Raw genomic sequence first — 17,251 nt, forward strand, 5'->3', positions numbered from 1 at the left:
TATTCTCAAAATGCCAGGTATTTGGACTTATTAATTTTTTTGTACTAGCTGCATTAAGAGTTCATAGTTTGTTCGGGTATCTCCTCCTACAGTATTTGAGCTACAACTTTAATATTTTGTAGGTTGTTTGCACACATAATGGAAATGTGCATGTCCCCAGAATTTTGATTTTTATTCAAATATTCTCAAAATGCCAGGTATTTGGACTTAGTCATTTTTTTGTACTAAAAGTCAGAAAGGGGGGATGTTAGATATTCACAAAAACCGGTAGTTGAACTTCATTTCCTTCTCACTTGCTATATAATTTAACACATGGTTTGTACTACTGCAGTTTAGTGTCCCTAATGCAATAAATAAGATTTTTTAATGTTGTCAAATATTTAATCAATACCGGGAAGTTGAACTTTGTGACTACTAAAACTGGAAAGTTGAAGCCTTTTGGCTGGACATTCAGTCCTCCAAGTGTAGACATTCAGAATAAAAATAAAAGATAGATCATCTTTCATAGTGTTTAATTTATAACTAAACTTTTTATGGTCAGGCAGGGGGCATCATTTGTGTCTTACAAACAGCTCGACAATTTCAAGTTGTTACCTTCAACATCACTGTTTTTTCAAATATAAAGTATGCGGAACTATACTCATACATATGGCAGAGCAGAGGGGGCATCTTCATATCTAGTTTGTGCTTGATGCTAATTATGCTGAGTGAGGTGAAAAAGCAATGTGCAAGCTATTATTTTTTTTCTTCATTTATTGTGAAATGGCTATTCTCCACCCTCTTCCCCTTTGTCCATGCACAGTACTTATTTGTATTCACATCGGTTTTAAATTGTTTTAATTGTTTGCACATTTTGATCTGATTGTCGATTCCTTACTTCCTTAGTATTAACATCCCCAGTTTTACGTGGGGTAGGTGTTGCTCAGCCTTTAGTGTTTTATGTGTGTTTTGTAGGATGTTGTTCTTCTTTTCCTCGGATTTTTTGTTTGCCATCTTTCTTTGACTTATGAGTTTTGATTCTGCATTTGGCATCTTCTGCCTCTATTTTACTTATATTTTCTTTTGAAAGCCACAAAATGCCTTGTATCATTGTAAGTGTCATATTTTGACTGCTCAAATTACTTGCAAATCTACTTAAAACATTATCTTGAACTGAAATATGTATCAGTGAATCTTTAATGTCACCCTTAAACCTTCAAATCACTTACTGATAGTTAGAATAGATCACTATAATATTGGTATGTTACTAATGTCAATACTGGAGTTGTAATTTTTGTATTGTAAAAAAAACATAACAACCATTGTACGATTATAATGATTTTATAAGGAAGAAAAACAATATGATATCAGTGGGACAAAAACCTTCTAATGACAAAATTATCAGAAATAGAGCGTATGAAAATCAAACATGAGTGAGCTGAAGGTATTGAAATAAACTTAGAACATGTTATGATCTTTGTATAACATGTTTTAGTATGGTTTTCTAAACCAAGAAAGGGCAGGATAATACTGGCTTAGACAAACCTCATATAATTCAATATGTTTGTTATAGCAGTTTTACAGTAGTTTAAACATATTTTATTTTATTAAACACAAATGGATAAGACACACTTTAAACATACTTTATGAAGTCAATGGTTAATGTTTAGTGTTCATGGTTTGATTTGTTTCTTGGATACTATAGCAATTATTTTAGGTCGACTATATTTGGTTGATGGAATAATTGTTAGGTGAACAATGTCTGTCTGACAGGGTTTATCTGTCCTTGACATCTTTGTAGATCTTTGAAAATGTTAACTTGGTGTGATACCAGTGTACCTTTTATCTTTAAGACTTTCAATATAAAATCAATAATGGTCTGTAAAGTAGGCTAGACATTTTAGGATGTGCACTCTTGTTTATGGAAAGACATGATGTACATTAGAAAATATGTAAGAAACAGGAAGAGGTAACAAACCATTGCCTATTAACAAAATGTAAACCAGGAACTTACTCATGAACACAACTGGTAAGCTGAGGCTGGCCAACTAGTACTAATACTAGTAGAGTCATAATGAAAACAATCAAAACACTTCCTATAAAAGTTATGTATAAAGGAAGATATCTCCATATATATAGAATGATGCCATGTATTCAAGCTTAACAAGATGAAGACAAAGAGCATGTTGTGTATTAATTTAACATTATATACAGCAGAAAAAAATATCACATTTCAGTTCAAGAGGTAAAAAGTTAGAGTTGAGCTGAGCTGACTTCAGAATCAGTAGTATACATATATACCTGAATGAACTTTAACTTAGCAGACAGCGATTTATCTTGTAACATATTGTAGATTCCAACATATGATTGTTTTGTCTGTAAGACTGTAGGACATTTGGCACAGCAATGAAAGTATTGAACTGTAATGTATGATTGTTTTGTCTGTAAGACTGTAGGAAATTTGGCACAGCAATGAAAGTATTGAACTGTAATGTATGATTGTTTTGTCTGTAAGACTGTAGGAAATTTGGCACAGCAATGAAAGTATTGAACTGTAATGTATGATTGTTTTGTCTGTAAGACTGTAGGAAATTTGGCACAGCAATGAAAGTATTGAACTGTAATGTATGAATGATTGTTTTGTCTGTAAGACTGTAGGAAATTTGGCACAGCAATGAAAGTATTGAACTGTAATGTATGATTGTTTTGCCTGTAAGACCGTAGGAAATTTGGCACAACAATGAAAGAATAGAACTGTAATATCATAAGTCCTCTAATAGATCATGCTTTATATAAAATACATATAAAACTGTTAATTGGTTATTATGTTACAAGATGTCTTTTTTGTCATGTATTATTAGGATGGTCTAAATCAAGATAGTTTGGTTTAATACGGTCAAATTAGAACATAATTTAATACTGTTGAACTATATAAAACAATTGGCATTTTGGCCATTTCCCTCTTTCAGTTATTCTGTTATTCGTGAGAGTTGTCAGGATATGTTTGTATCCTTTAGGTAAGAAATAATTCATGGCAGCCCTGATTTTTTTTTTAAATTTCACAGATTGAATTGTTTGTGTAAAATGATAACCCCAAGCTTGAGGGCTTGATTTTTGCAAATTATGTTCATTACACGTGTTCAAATATAAAATAAACCATGACTGCCATGAATTATTTTGTATCATTTGAAGTGGACCTATAAGACACCTTCAAATCCACTTTGATTTAATGAAACAAAAAAATTCTGAAAAAAAATTGTGTTATGATTTAGAGTCAGTTTCCTTATGCATGCAGAGTAAGAGTTTGGTTGGCTTGCTTGCCTTGCTTGCTTTGTTTGTATTAATGTTTTCTCAAGCATTGTAATTAAGATTGACATCTGCAAACAATATAAATAGGCAGAGTTAAACTTGTATACATTGACTTGGATGGAGAGTTGTCTCATTGGCACTCATACCACATCTTCTTATATCTATTATATTTAAATTTGATTGGACATTTTCAAATAATCAAATTTACCGATATACAGGTTAAAAAAAATCCAAAATGGGAATTTATATTATTGCGATTACAACCCTGTCACATTTTTCACAATAATAAAACATCGCAATAATTTCTGAATTTACAGTAGTCTTCTGTGAAACATGTTCCAGTAATGAATGCAGCCTTATATGATATGACTCTTCAACAAGTTATATCGATATGTTTTTTTTTGTGTTTTATATGCTCCTTTTCAAATACATGTAGTCTAATAAAATGTTCAAAATTGTGCTAATTGAAACTTTAAAGCAACATACCCAAGAAAAAAAATAGCAACTTATAAAACATCTGTTCAAAGCATGTTTTACTAAAATAATAAAATGTACATAAGATATTGCTGATTATGTTATATAAAACAAACCATCAGATAAGAGAACATCTATAGCATTTTTATGTATTTATTTGCCAAATTGTTATGTAACAAAAAATACCAAAGGAGAATGTATGGTTTGGTGCCAAATTGACCATTAAATCTGATATATTTCAAAATTTCTTCAATTAGCAGAAATCAAAATTGTTATGTAACATAAAAATACCAAAGGAGAAGATATGAGTTGGTGGCAAATTGACATTTGTGCATTCCTAATGGAACTCAAAGTTCCAAGTTTTTTCACCAGGATTAGTCAGGTTGCAGTTTTTAAGCATTTATGTCTATTTAAAAAAAACTTGTTCTGAAAACCATTTTCTTTAGAACCACAGAAAGGTCTACCATCAGAGAGCTAGTTGTATATTATGAAACCTGGCCAATTACCAGTACTATGTAATGAGGATGGAATGTAATTTGCATGCTGTTTCATGATGTAAAATGCATTTTTATCTTGGTTAATGAATTATGAATGATGCTATGCAATACACAGCCACAAATCTTAAGGACTCCAAGATACAATGTCATAGAAGTGGGAGGTTTGGCACATTGTTACCTACACTGTAAAGCCTGGTTCAACCTACCACCTGCATTTGAAAGTGTCTTTACTAAGCCAGGACTTTTACCATCAGTAGCCAATTCTTCCCTGAAGTTTCATTTGTTAAGATTTTTTCCAAAATTACCCACTTTATATAAAGATTGATTTTTCAGTATATACCATGAAGTTTATTACCTTTGTTATTCCTAATTACCATCCCTACATGTATTTTTAGAATGTGCAAGTCATTAAAGTCACTTTTTTACTTCATAGATAAATACACATGATGTAATCAGTATTTACTTTGCTGGAATGCACTAATTATCATGTTAATAATAAATTTTAAAGAATTTTGAAATATTTAAAAAAAATTTAAAATTACTTAAGTGAACATCTTATATTCAAATAGCTTGGGACTTGTATTCAAAGATTTGTGGTCATATTGGTGATCCCCAAGGTCATTCATTGATTATATTGCAGGGTTTAAGTTGACCTCATTCTGACCTTTTGTCTTTGATGGATACTTGTTTTATGGACAATCACACATCATCTCCTTAGTTTTATATTTATAATCATGTAACCCATTATTTGGCTGAACTGAAAATCATCGTAGACAATATAACATAATACAAAAACTATTTGTAGCTGTTTTACATACTAAATTTCTAAGTATGTTAGTTACAAGATTATTTTCATGATGTTGTGGAAGCTTTATGTTTGTCTACACTCCAAAAGTGTGTACTTGACAAATAAAACAGTATTTTATTGCGTCTTATGTATAATATTCATGAAGGAGGAAAAAGTACAATAGAATATTGGTTTATGTCAGTATATGTCTTGAGTACAAAATACAATATGTCAGTGCTAAATACATAAGAAAATTGATTTATGTCAGTATATGTCTTGTACAAAATATAGTATGTCAGTGCTAAATACATAAGATAGTTGATTTATGTCTACATGTCTAAGAGTACAAAATGCAGTATGTACGTGCTTACTACATAAGAATATTGATTTATGTCAGTATATGTCTTGAGTACAAGGTACAGTATGTCAGTTCTAAATACATAAGAATATTGATTTATGTCAGTATATGTCTTGAGTGCAAAGCACAGTATGTCAGTGCTAAATACATAAGAATATTGAAATATGTCAGTATATGTCTAAGAGTACAAAATACAGTATTGTTAGTCTGTTAGTTGATTAATTATGGCTTCAATATAAAATCTATTGTCTAATCTAATGTCTTTACTAATCTATAAACAAAACCCACCAAGTAACATGTACCTGAAAATAATATAAACAAAATAATTGAAAACACAATAGTTAACAATCTAATCCTTTTCTCTTTTCATTAGAAATGTTAATGTCCAAATAATAACGAAAATAAAGGCAATTGAAATGTCATAATATCAAGTAGTATTTATCTGATCTTTCTGCTCCTTTTTTTATTGTCAGTTACACCAATTACAAAAGGCTTGAATTCAAATGTCCTTTTTCAAAACAACGTAAGATGTCTTGTCCAGAAGCACCATGCTTTGTAAGAACATTGGCGATTTGTTCATTAGTCTGAATCCATTTAATTTCTTTAAGCTCTCCATCTTGAAGCAATTGCTTTATTGCATTGATCTCCACCCTCAATCTCTTCTCTCCAACAGGTTTATCAGAGTATATTGCATGATAAAGGTCTTTGTTGTCAACAAAACAAGTTACTGGAGTATGCTTCAATTCGTGCTCATTATGCATTAATTCCTTAAACAGAGCTGCTAAAGATATTACACAATCCACACCATCAGCTAAGGCCAAGGCTTCACTTGCCAAAGCAATACGAACAACCCTTCTCGATTTCTTAGACTGCCAAGTGATGGGGTTCACTTTACCATCATCGCCCATCAAAAAGACAACATAACCACCTAGACTTCCACCATCTGGAAGATTTCCAAATGAAGCATCACTGAACAACATAAATTTCACATTATGTCCAAGATTCTGGAATTGCAGTGAAACATGATCATTTTGCACCTTCCTTATTATCTTATTGACTTTCTTTAGATCTTCAATAGTGCTAGTCTTAATTTTTGATGAAATGGCAGCAACATCAAATGCAATGTCTGGACGTGTTTGTCTTGCTAACCATAATAATTGTCCTATTTTTGACCTCAATAGAGTCTGCTCTGATGATGAAAGAGGAGACGTTTTAACTCTGTCTTTATCTATTAAAACAGTCTTCAACATTTTGACATAGTCTTTCTGGCTGAGAACAATAGTTTCATTTTCTTGGCTGAGATCAAGACCCAAATATTTGAAAGACTCACAGGATTCTTTCCCTACCTTGAACATATCCCTAATTCTGGATACAACACTTTCCTCAAAGGAACTGGATCCTGCCCAAAGAAAGTCATCTACATGAACTGCTAGGACACCAGTCAAACCTTTTTCATTATACCAATAAAATACTGCTGAATCAATCTTTGACACTGTTCCTCCACAATCTAGCAATGTTGTTTTAACTTTTTCGTACCACTTTAAGAATGCATCAGCAAGACCATATACACATTTGTTTAGGCGCCAGACTTTACCATTTACTTTAGCTTCTTTAGGAGGTCTCAAGTAGACTTCTCTTTGCATTTTCTCTCCTTGCAGGAAAGCAGTTTTAATATCCACTGAATTAATTGACCATCTTTTATTAGCAATAATTGATAAAATCAGTCGTAGAGACTTGCTTTTCACATGTTGGAGAATTCTTTGGTATCTCATCTAGGCTGTCTTCTTCAAAACCTTTTGCTACCAATCTAGCTTTTCTATGAAATTCGTTTTCCAATTCTTTCATAGTGTAAACCCACCTTGTGGAGATACAGTTTTGACCATTGTCTTTAACTTCTTCATACACATTGTGCTTTCTCCAGTTATCCAGTTCTGCCTCTTTAGCCTCGGTAAAATCAATATCACTTAAAAGTACATCTTCATTCTCGTCATCTGACTGGTTTACAACTTTTAAATCATTGACAGTTCTTAGATCAATTGAAATCTGTTCACCCCTAATATTTTCTGGCTGATTGTATTCTATATTGTACCAGCTCTTCTTATCAGTTGTAGCCTTTCCTGCCCTGCCTAAAATTATTGCTTCTCTTGTGTCATTTTCACCAGTAATTTTAAAATTCACCATCTGATCCTTCTTTAATTTCATACAATCATTTGCCTGTGACTCAGCATTATGTTCCATACTTTCCTCATGTATATCATTCTCTGCCTGATTTAAATCAAGGCTGTCTCTCTCATCAGATTCAGGACTATCTTCACCATTCAAACTACCATTCTGGCTACCAGCATGACTATCATCTTGATCAGCACTATCAGCAGCACTCTCGTCTGTAGATCCTTCAACATTTTCTTGGTTTTCATCATTGTCAGTATCATTGTGAAGAGGCTCTTCATCATCACTCTCATAGTATACTAGGTCATGATCTGGTTCAGTGTTGTTGTTGTTGTTATAGGTTGCAGCTTGCGACTTACGCACATGAGTTGACTTTGCTGTATGCTTATGAGTAATCTTTTGTTTTCTTTCAACATCAATGTCTCTTTTTATTCTACTTTCATGTACGCGCACATATGTACCTCCATATCTTACAAAAACAACTACATTATCTTGACCTATTACCCAGCCAGGTCCTTTCCACTGATTGTCTCGAAGGAAGAAAACTTTGTCACCATTTTTGAATTTTTCTCCTGAAGGCCGGATTTGCTTGCGAAGTGCCCTTCTAACTTTCTCAGAGGATTCTGCCGCAATAAATGCTTTTCTAGCTTCGTGTAAGCCAACTAGATGTTTTCCCATAATGTTACTAATGGTTGTACCTTCTAATGCAGGAGGCTTGTTAACTATAGATGATGGCATGTTTGGGTTCCTTCCAAAAACTATTTGATATGGACTATAGCCATACACGTTCAACAAACTGTTCTTAGCATGAACTGCCCAACTGACGGCAGTCTCCCATGAAAGATTAGAGCTCTCTCTCATTTTATTGATGGTTTCTGTTAGAGTTGCATTGTGTCTTTCAACTACTCCATTGGACCATGGACTGTATCCTGCTGTTGTTTTTACTGACATATTCAAATTTTCTGCCATGTCTCTAAATATCTGAGAATTAAATTCTCCTTCATTATCTGTATAAACACCAACTTCAGGTGCACCATAAACACCAACCCATATCTGCATGAACTTGTCTTCAATAACTTTAGAATCTTTTCATCTGATGATAGCAGCTGCACTCAATCTGCTGAATAAGTCAATAATATGTAGATAATAAAAGTTATGGTCAATTTCATGAAGTTCCATTGCCACAATTTGATTGAAATCATTTGCATGTGAAAAGGCAACCACTGGTTTGGCTTTTGGATGTTTGAACTTGTGGCAAATTAAACACTTTGAGCAGATATCTTTAAGAATTGTCTTTGATTCAGAATCAACATCACCAGCACTTTGCAAAAGGGATAAAAGTTTATCTGATGATGCATGTCCAAACTGCTTGTGCAACTTCAATAGAATCTCCTTTTTCTTCTTAAAAGATAATTTTGTATCAATGCACAAAACCTCCTCACTCTCATTTTTGTTTCTGTTTGTATATTGCTTGTCTTTAATGTTGATACAGTAATGACCACTTGAAGTTAGGTTCACATCCACTAACTGTCCAAACATGGTAGCCTGGTCATTGCTGAGATCAAGGATAGTGCTTGCTCGCTTCAGAGAGGTTTTACTTAACAATAACGGTATTTCACAATCCACTACTTCTGTTTCAATTGAGCACTTAACTGACCCAATTAGTGCTGGGATTTTCACTTTCTGATATGAGTATACTGTTTGTCCATCCCCAAACTTGAATGGTACATGACTTTCAAAACAAGTAATTTGATCAAGCCCTGGATCAAGTGATTCTACAAATTCATACAACCATTTAGAACCACATACTGTCTTAGAACATGCAGTATCAATAACTGCGGCATTGTAGGCTTCTGAGACAAACACTGTTAGAGGCTTAAATTCTTGTGCTGAGGTAAATAATGTTATATTTACAGTTTCATTTAATTCATCACTCTCATGTTCTGTTAAATTTACATCAAGCTGCTTGTGAGGACAATCCTTGACCCAATGAAATTTGGAATCACATATTTTACATCTTGAGACATTACCATTAAAGACTGGATTCATTTTAGTCTTAAGTCTACTAAAGTTGGTAGATCTATCAGCTTGTTTACGAGGAAAATTTCTTCATGAACTTCGACCTCTCTGATAATAGCCATCACTGACAAAAGCTGATTCTTCTTTAACAGTTACAACAGAGTCTCGTTCTCCAGGAACATTTTGAGATTTTGATGCAAATATCCTATTCAAAGCAGATTTCATTGTGTCGAATTTAAGGTCAGAACATGCAGTTAATGCCAGCTGACGATAACTTTGACTTAATCTAGCATTGTCCAGAAGTTTAAAAGCTAGAATTGCGTCTGGAAGTCCCATATCATATTTCTTACATTTATTATATCTCTGCTCAAATTCAATGATATAATCAGACATGCTTACATCCTCTCCTCTGTGGAACTGATCAAATACAGTATAAGCAGCATAAGCCTGATCTATTTTATCCTTCTCAAAAAGCTTGTCCAACTCAGTTATTAGCTTATCTACTCCTTCATCAACATTTGAATCACTGGGATCTACTTCTAGGGCTACTTCCCTTGGTTTTCCTTGTAACGACAAAGCTTAAGCCAAACCTCTCTTCTTCTTGTCCAGATCAGTCACGAGTTGCCACATTTTTACCTCATTTTTCCATTGTTGATAACTCTTATCTTTGGTCAAACCTGGTGGGTTCTTGTAACTAGGTGCTGTTGCCATCTTTATTAGCTCTGCTACCACTGTTAGTTGATTAATTATGGCTTCAATATAAAATCTATTGTCTAATCTAATGTCTTTACTAATCTATAAACAAAACCCACCAAGTAACATGTACCTGAAAATAATATAAACAAAATAATAGAAAACACAATAGTTAACAAGTATGTCAGTGCTAAAAACATAAAAATATTGATTTATGTCAGTATGTCTTGTACAAAATACAGTTTGTCAGTGCTTAATACATAATAATATTGATTTATGTCAGTATGTCTTGTACAAAATACAGTTTGTCAGTGCTTAATACATAAGAATATTGATTTATGTCAGTATATGTCTTGAGTACAAAATACAGCATGTCAGTGCTAAATACATAAGAATACTGATTTGTGTCAGTATGTCTTGAGTTCAAAGTTCATTATGTCAGTACTAAATGCATTAAAAACTTGATTTATGTCAGTGTATCTCTTGAACAAAGTACAGTTAAACCATGTCTTACAAATGAATGGAGTCCAATTGAAGCATCTGTCAACAAAGTTCAACATAACTTGTTTTAGTCAATATGGGAGTTCATTTTAATCTTCTTGTGTGTCCGTTAGAGGTGGCTATTAACTTCTGAGTAAAGTAGAATCTTCTCTTATATTAGTGTTGGTTACTGAATTCAGTAGAAACATTTCTAAATAGAAAGGGTCAGTATGGTCTCTTGTGACTGATATGTTCTAGAATCATAAATACAGTAGAAACTTGTCAGTAATGTCACTTGTAACTAATACAGTCTAGCTATGGAATATAAATACAGTAGAAACTTGTATCTATAATTGATTGATGCTTTCTTTTTACTTTTAAGTAGACAATGAAGTTTTCTCATATCTAGTATTAACTTCTTAGAACAACTTGTATCTTTTAATCAGAATTGAATTTTGAAGTAAATAGCACACATTCCCTTATTAGATAAACAAAATCAAGATAAAAAAAATATCAGTTTTCAAATTGCAAACATAAGTAAAAAAGGTCTTGTCTAATAAATGTGGTAATGAACACAATAAATTATGACAAAGTTATTGGGATATATCAACTACAGGCTTTAAAAATAATTATTACTTGAGGTCAGTTAGGAGAAAATTATTCTGGGAGTAAGAGAGATAACTCCAACTTAAATTGAGTCAGCAATACTAATTTTTAAAACCACATTCAGTTTCAGATGATAAGTGAGTCAAGCAAGGTAAAATGTTTGATTACTAGTCAGTTATTGTAGCCTTAAATTAACACAGATTTTATTATTCAACACCTTTCCTGTATGTAGAAAACTAATGCTTATTGACAGTTTGTATGCTGATAATGAAGTATATATATATAATTTTCACTTTGTGTTGCTTTCAATTTTGCCTCACTGTAGACATACAAATGCACTTAAAATTTGGATAAGTGTTTTTTATGCCCTGCAACTAAAAGTTGGGGGGCATATTATTTTACCCCTGTCCGTCCGGCCCATTATGGCCCATTATGTTGAAGGTGTGCAGGTGTGGTAAGGGTTTTGATTTTTATTAATATTTGCTCTTTTGGGAGATAGTTGAACTTTGTCATTTTTGGAGTGTATACTTGCATAAGAGGTGCATAGGGTTTTCGGATAACTCCTCCTACAGTGAATCATAAGACCTATGTGCTCCCATACGTTGATCAACTTTGTGTATTTTGAAATAACACTTTGCATCTGCCGGGGCATCATTTGTGTCTCCCAGACACAATAATATTTCAAAGAAAGTCTTACATTTACTTTGTTATAATACAGTAACTTCAGAGAGGAGTGTGGGGGCATCACTTTGTCTAGTCTGTATAGAGATACACTATCTGTCTTATCCTTCCTTAGTATGTCTGTCATTCCTATACAATTTTTGTTGCACTTTTCTCAGTAACAACGGAGCTTCCTGAAATTTGGTATCGTGATGATTTTAACGATATTTATTATTATTTTTCATTCATTTTGATAGCAAAATAGTAATTTTTACAACAGATCAAATGCAACATAGAAAATCAGTATTTTTCTTGATCAATTTTAGAACATTAAAAAAGAATGACATTTCAGAATGTGTTTACTCTCTTTTGTCCTAAGTAAAACTTCTTTAATTCAAAACATTTAAGGCTTAATCTATAGTCATAATTCCTTTAATTGAATAAACAAAATTACCCTGTTATGATTTCATTTTCATTTTATTAAAATTTTCTTCTACACAATAACTGATTATTATTATTGGTCAACAAACTGATTTCCTATGTACCCAGTGATGAGAAATATTAACAACAGACTAACAACAGACTGTTGTTTTCATAAACATAATGACAAGTGTTTTATATTACTGTTTTGATTAAACATATATTGTTTGATAACTTGGACCTTGCCATGTCATCATATTATTGATTTTTTATTGTGTAGATTTACTTTGATACCTTAAAAAGGTTTGAAAGAAAAAATGTACTTTTATTGCTTGAAAAATTAAATTGCATTATAGATGGGGGGTAACTCTGTTTTACTTAAACATTATAGATGTCTTAGTTTATGGGAGATAACTCCACATTTCTTGTAATTTTTTTCTGACGGGCATTTTAAATAGGTGGATTTATACCATAAACATTGACAACATACTTTTTTTTAAGTACAAACAGGAGAAATTTGCCTGATCTGTATTCATATTTGCTAAACAACAGTTAATAAAAGACTGATAATTTTTAAGTTAGTTCTGGTGTAGTGATAAGTGATTGTTGTGTTAAAAAATAGGAAATTTTATTACTTTGATATATTTATTGTTGTTTTCAAAAGTATGTTCAGTGTTGGCATATTTTTTGCCAGTTAATCAGATTAGAGTACAAACCAGGCTTTGGCAACGATATGTTCTAATTTCTATTTTGAAGAGTTTTTTGGATCATCAGGTCATGTTGTAATGATACCTACTTAAAAAATTTCATGGTTAATCTAACAATTATCAGAACAGAAAGTAGAACGGAGCGTTGTCAGATTCTTGTAAGCCAAGCATGGACACATGATCTGTACTTCAATGGGATTGTTTACCAGTGAAAAAATCAACTTTGAAGTCAGTGAAAGGGAAGAAAAAGGGATAATAGTTGTAAAGGTCTGCAGACATTATATACAGTTCATATTTACTTGAACATATGGTGTAAATCTTTCAAAATTGGCAACTTTATCTATGCATTTAATTGTATTCTACAGGCAATAAATTGATGGTTGTCACAATTCATTTGTAAAGATGAGCAGGACTTTTCTGCATAATGGAAGAAGGGCAAAGAATGTTTTATTCTTTTGTCTGATTATACCATGTATACAAATATGTTACAGATTCTATCCTTTATGCTTTTTGATTAGTAAAACATGCATGAATGAGTTGGCAAGTACTCATCAAGTCATGCCTGAAAAATAATGGACATCATACCATCATTTATGTTATTTGTAAAGGAGGATTCCATAAAATATAAACCCTGTTAGATCTTTCTGGTAAAGAATTGTTCTGCATTACTGCAAAATGATTTTATTTATGAAAGACATCAAAAATTTGGACAGTCATCACAGTATGCTGAACAGACGTATAGATGTTGAATTTCAAATTAATATAATTAAAAAAGATGCAGACTTTATACTACTATGTATGTTCTACTTCTAACTTGTGATAAAACTCAATAAAAAAAGTACATTTGGTTCCTGCATGTTTTCTTCCATATTTAGTATGAATAAGGCCATCACTTTCCTCTTTTGGATTGTTTTAAATTTTGTCAAATGACGACCTTTTATAGCTTACTTTGAAGTATGGATTTTGCTCATTGTTAAAGGCAAGTATTTGTTCACAACTTTGTCCTCTGGTCTAGATTTAATTAACAGTTGTATCTTTTGCAATGATTGCATACCACATCTATATAATACAGGATGCCAAGAATACATAACAACCATGAAAATGAATGCTAGTTTTCTTATTACATGAATTGATATAATAGAGCAATAAACATTCAGTCTTTAATCATTTATGTAAATAATACTGGTAGAATGGTGAAATATTGATTTTCACAGTAATAAGCATCTACAATAAAATGTCATAGCCACTTAATCTCATGGGACAATGTGGGCTAATGTTTTTTAACTTTTGGTAAATAAGTTTTTGACAACAGGAAATTATTTCACCCTTAAGTAATTATTAACTCCAGTGGGGATATTAATCTATATTGGGACAAAAGAAATATGTATACATGATTTCTCACATTGTTCAGATAGAACTTTGAGATATTCCCTGTGAGCAGTGAACCATTGAAAGTAAACATGTGCTTCCAGTGATCAGCCTTGATGCACACACATGATCAGCTTTGTTTGAATTTTGGTGGTGTTTTTGGATATTTTTGACTCTTGACTAGAACAGATCATTATTTTATATGACCTCCAGTATGTCTAATATGGAAGTGGTAAGTTTATAAATAACATGAACTTTTGACTGAAGATCCTTTGTTTGTCATGTTATTCTTCCTGTTTCCTTTGTATAGATCTGTGTATTTGATCAAATGTTTTCCCTATAATGTTACTGATAGCTATCAGCTTATACTTTTTTTTATGTTTGAGCACTTTTCTTCAAAGGTGATAACATGTAGTTCTCTAAATATCACTTAATTGAGCCTTATTTCATTTGGACATGTTAGAAGCAACAGTATAAAACTAACTTCAGTGAGCTAACAAAAATAGATTATTGTAAATTTATTTGAACTTCAAACATGTTTTTTGTGGTAAAAATTATCTTTTTATTATGTTCAACTGTCTGACACTAATTAGCATTTGCAACAAGAATAAGAATATTTATTATTCCAATCAAGGGCCCTTGGTGGGCAGCATGACATGTACACATCATGATTTGTAACAGAAAAACATTTTTTTTTATACATTGAAATGAAACATTAAAACGTTCAGACATGTTATTATCTCCATTCTATATAAGTCACATACATTTAATTCCAGGCAGGACCAGAACCATAAAATCATTACAATTTTGCAACATGTTTATTTAATATAAGTACCTCCTAGCTAATTTAGCAACCAAAATATTACCTAAGCAATATTTCAAACTGATTAACATTTTACAACATTGATGTGAAGTGATATTGTCTAAAACTGAGGACTTTTCAGGTCTTATTTTAATGAGGGTTGTAAAGGTAGGATATAATTATGTGCACAGAAGAAATTTAAAAGTATTCAGGTCAAGATGAACAAGAAATAAATTCTACCCATTTTCACAATAACCTCAAATATAAGTCTTATTTAGCCCCTTGAACATGTTGAATTAAAATTCATAAATTATTATAAATCTTACAAATAAAATCCTTCAGATGCTCACATGACATAAGTCTGTCAGAAGCCAGATTTTAAATATTTTTTAACTTTGTACATTTCTGCTTTAGGGCTTCAAACATCATTCACTGAATAATGAAAACTGCAAAAACTGCCAAAAATAGAATCATTTTTAGATCTTGAAACCACAGCTTATACCCCAAAAGTTATTTTGCTACAAAATATCTGATATGAAGATGTTGGTGTGAATCAAATATCTTGGATATTGCAAATTATTTCATCTTATTTATTTATCGATTGAAGTGACATAATTTTGAAAGTACTATTTTAGCAATTCTGGGGGCCAAATATTGGCTCTTATGATACCTTAACCTTGTGAATATTTATCCAACAACAACAAAATGAATAAGAAGGACTTTTTAAATAAAACCCCAAATTCTATGGGATGTTAATCTATGAATTATCTTTTAGATACACGTTTATTTAAGTTCCCTACAGCTGAGGCCAAAGGGGACTTATTTCTGAAATGTCCAAATGTTTGGTATACAGTAATATGATAAGAAGTTACAGATCTAGCATGTCTAGTTTGAGTTTCTTTCCAGTTGAGATATTTTTCCCAAAGTTGTGGCCTTTAGGAAATAGAAAATTACTTTAAAATCTCTGTGTTACCCATTTTTTCTGTAATGGTTGAATCAACTGATTAGACATTTGGTATATAGTCATATTATATGAGGCTACAGATCAAATTCAAGTTTTATTCTGGTTGGTTAATTTTTGCTCAAGGTGTTTCCTAAATGGACATTGAAAATTTCTTGAAAATATCATTTGTTTTTAACTTTCATCGAATGCTTGTGATTTGTTTGTTATATATGTTCTTTGATAAAAAGATTTACAAAACAATTTTCAATATTTTATCACATCAGTGTATACAGCTGAATGAACTCTGCCTTGTGTAAAAAATTTAAACTGTGTCACGGATACCCAAGTTTGTTGTTTAATTAAAAAATCACTAATCTTCTTTCCTCAGTGCTGAACAGTCAGCAATCCTGCAATAAAATGACCATACATCAACAGATTCAATGGTAATTGACTTACAAGAGAGATGTAGAAGAATTAGTAAAAAAAATCTTTTCTGTCATCAGTTTATCTACATGAGAAAGCAAGTGTTGACCTAGCAGAGTTTATTTTAAACAATAAGTAATCAAAATATTATTAAGGAAACATTTCAAACATAAATTAAATTTTATTACTCATTGTGATAGATTTTTAGAATTTATACAAACTTTGACATTTATTTTTCAAACTTTTGCTGCTAGTATACATGAAATATTCACAGTCTACATACAGATGAAATAATTTTTAATGTAAAATACATAAGTTCATGCGAAAAGGTTTGTCCAGAAATATCACAAGGTAAAATGTATTTACTTTTCTTTAATAGCAGTCAAATCAGAAAATTTAAAAAATAATTGTTTAGTTGTTATGGTTTTCAAATCCAATAATTTCCTATTGTTAATAATATCTGTTTTTAGATGGTGACATTCCCTTGGCAGCATCATATGGTGTTGTGTATGTAACAAATTATTTGATTTAAAAAAAAGAAATCTCTGTATTATTGA

At 31.7% G+C, this 17,251-nt stretch overlaps 1 protein-coding gene across 6 annotated transcripts in view; it reads left to right on the plus strand.

Annotated features, from left to right (window-relative positions):
* LOC127728517 (5'-AMP-activated protein kinase subunit gamma-1-like) overlaps nt 1-17,251 on the plus strand; it is a 243,756-nt gene that overhangs the window by 104,075 nt on the left and 122,430 nt on the right. For 3 of the 6 annotated variants that reach the window (XM_052235928.1, XM_052235931.1, XM_052235929.1), the window contains exon 2: nt 11,496-11,522. The exons of 2 other annotated variants lie outside the window; for them this stretch is intronic. In XM_052235928.1, coding sequence (XP_052091888.1) covers nt 11,496-11,522 — 27 coding nt within the window. Of the gene's footprint in view, nt 1-11,495; nt 11,523-14,615; nt 14,759-17,251 lie in introns of those variants that run through there. One more of the 6 variants, XM_052235933.1, reaches the window with a different exon arrangement.

This window comes from Mytilus californianus, unplaced genomic scaffold (genome assembly GCF_021869535.1).
Source record: "Mytilus californianus isolate M0D057914Y unplaced genomic scaffold, xbMytCali1.0.p SCAF_2, whole genome shotgun sequence".
In the NCBI taxonomy this organism is placed as follows: Eukaryota; Metazoa; Mollusca; class Bivalvia; order Mytilida; family Mytilidae; genus Mytilus; species Mytilus californianus.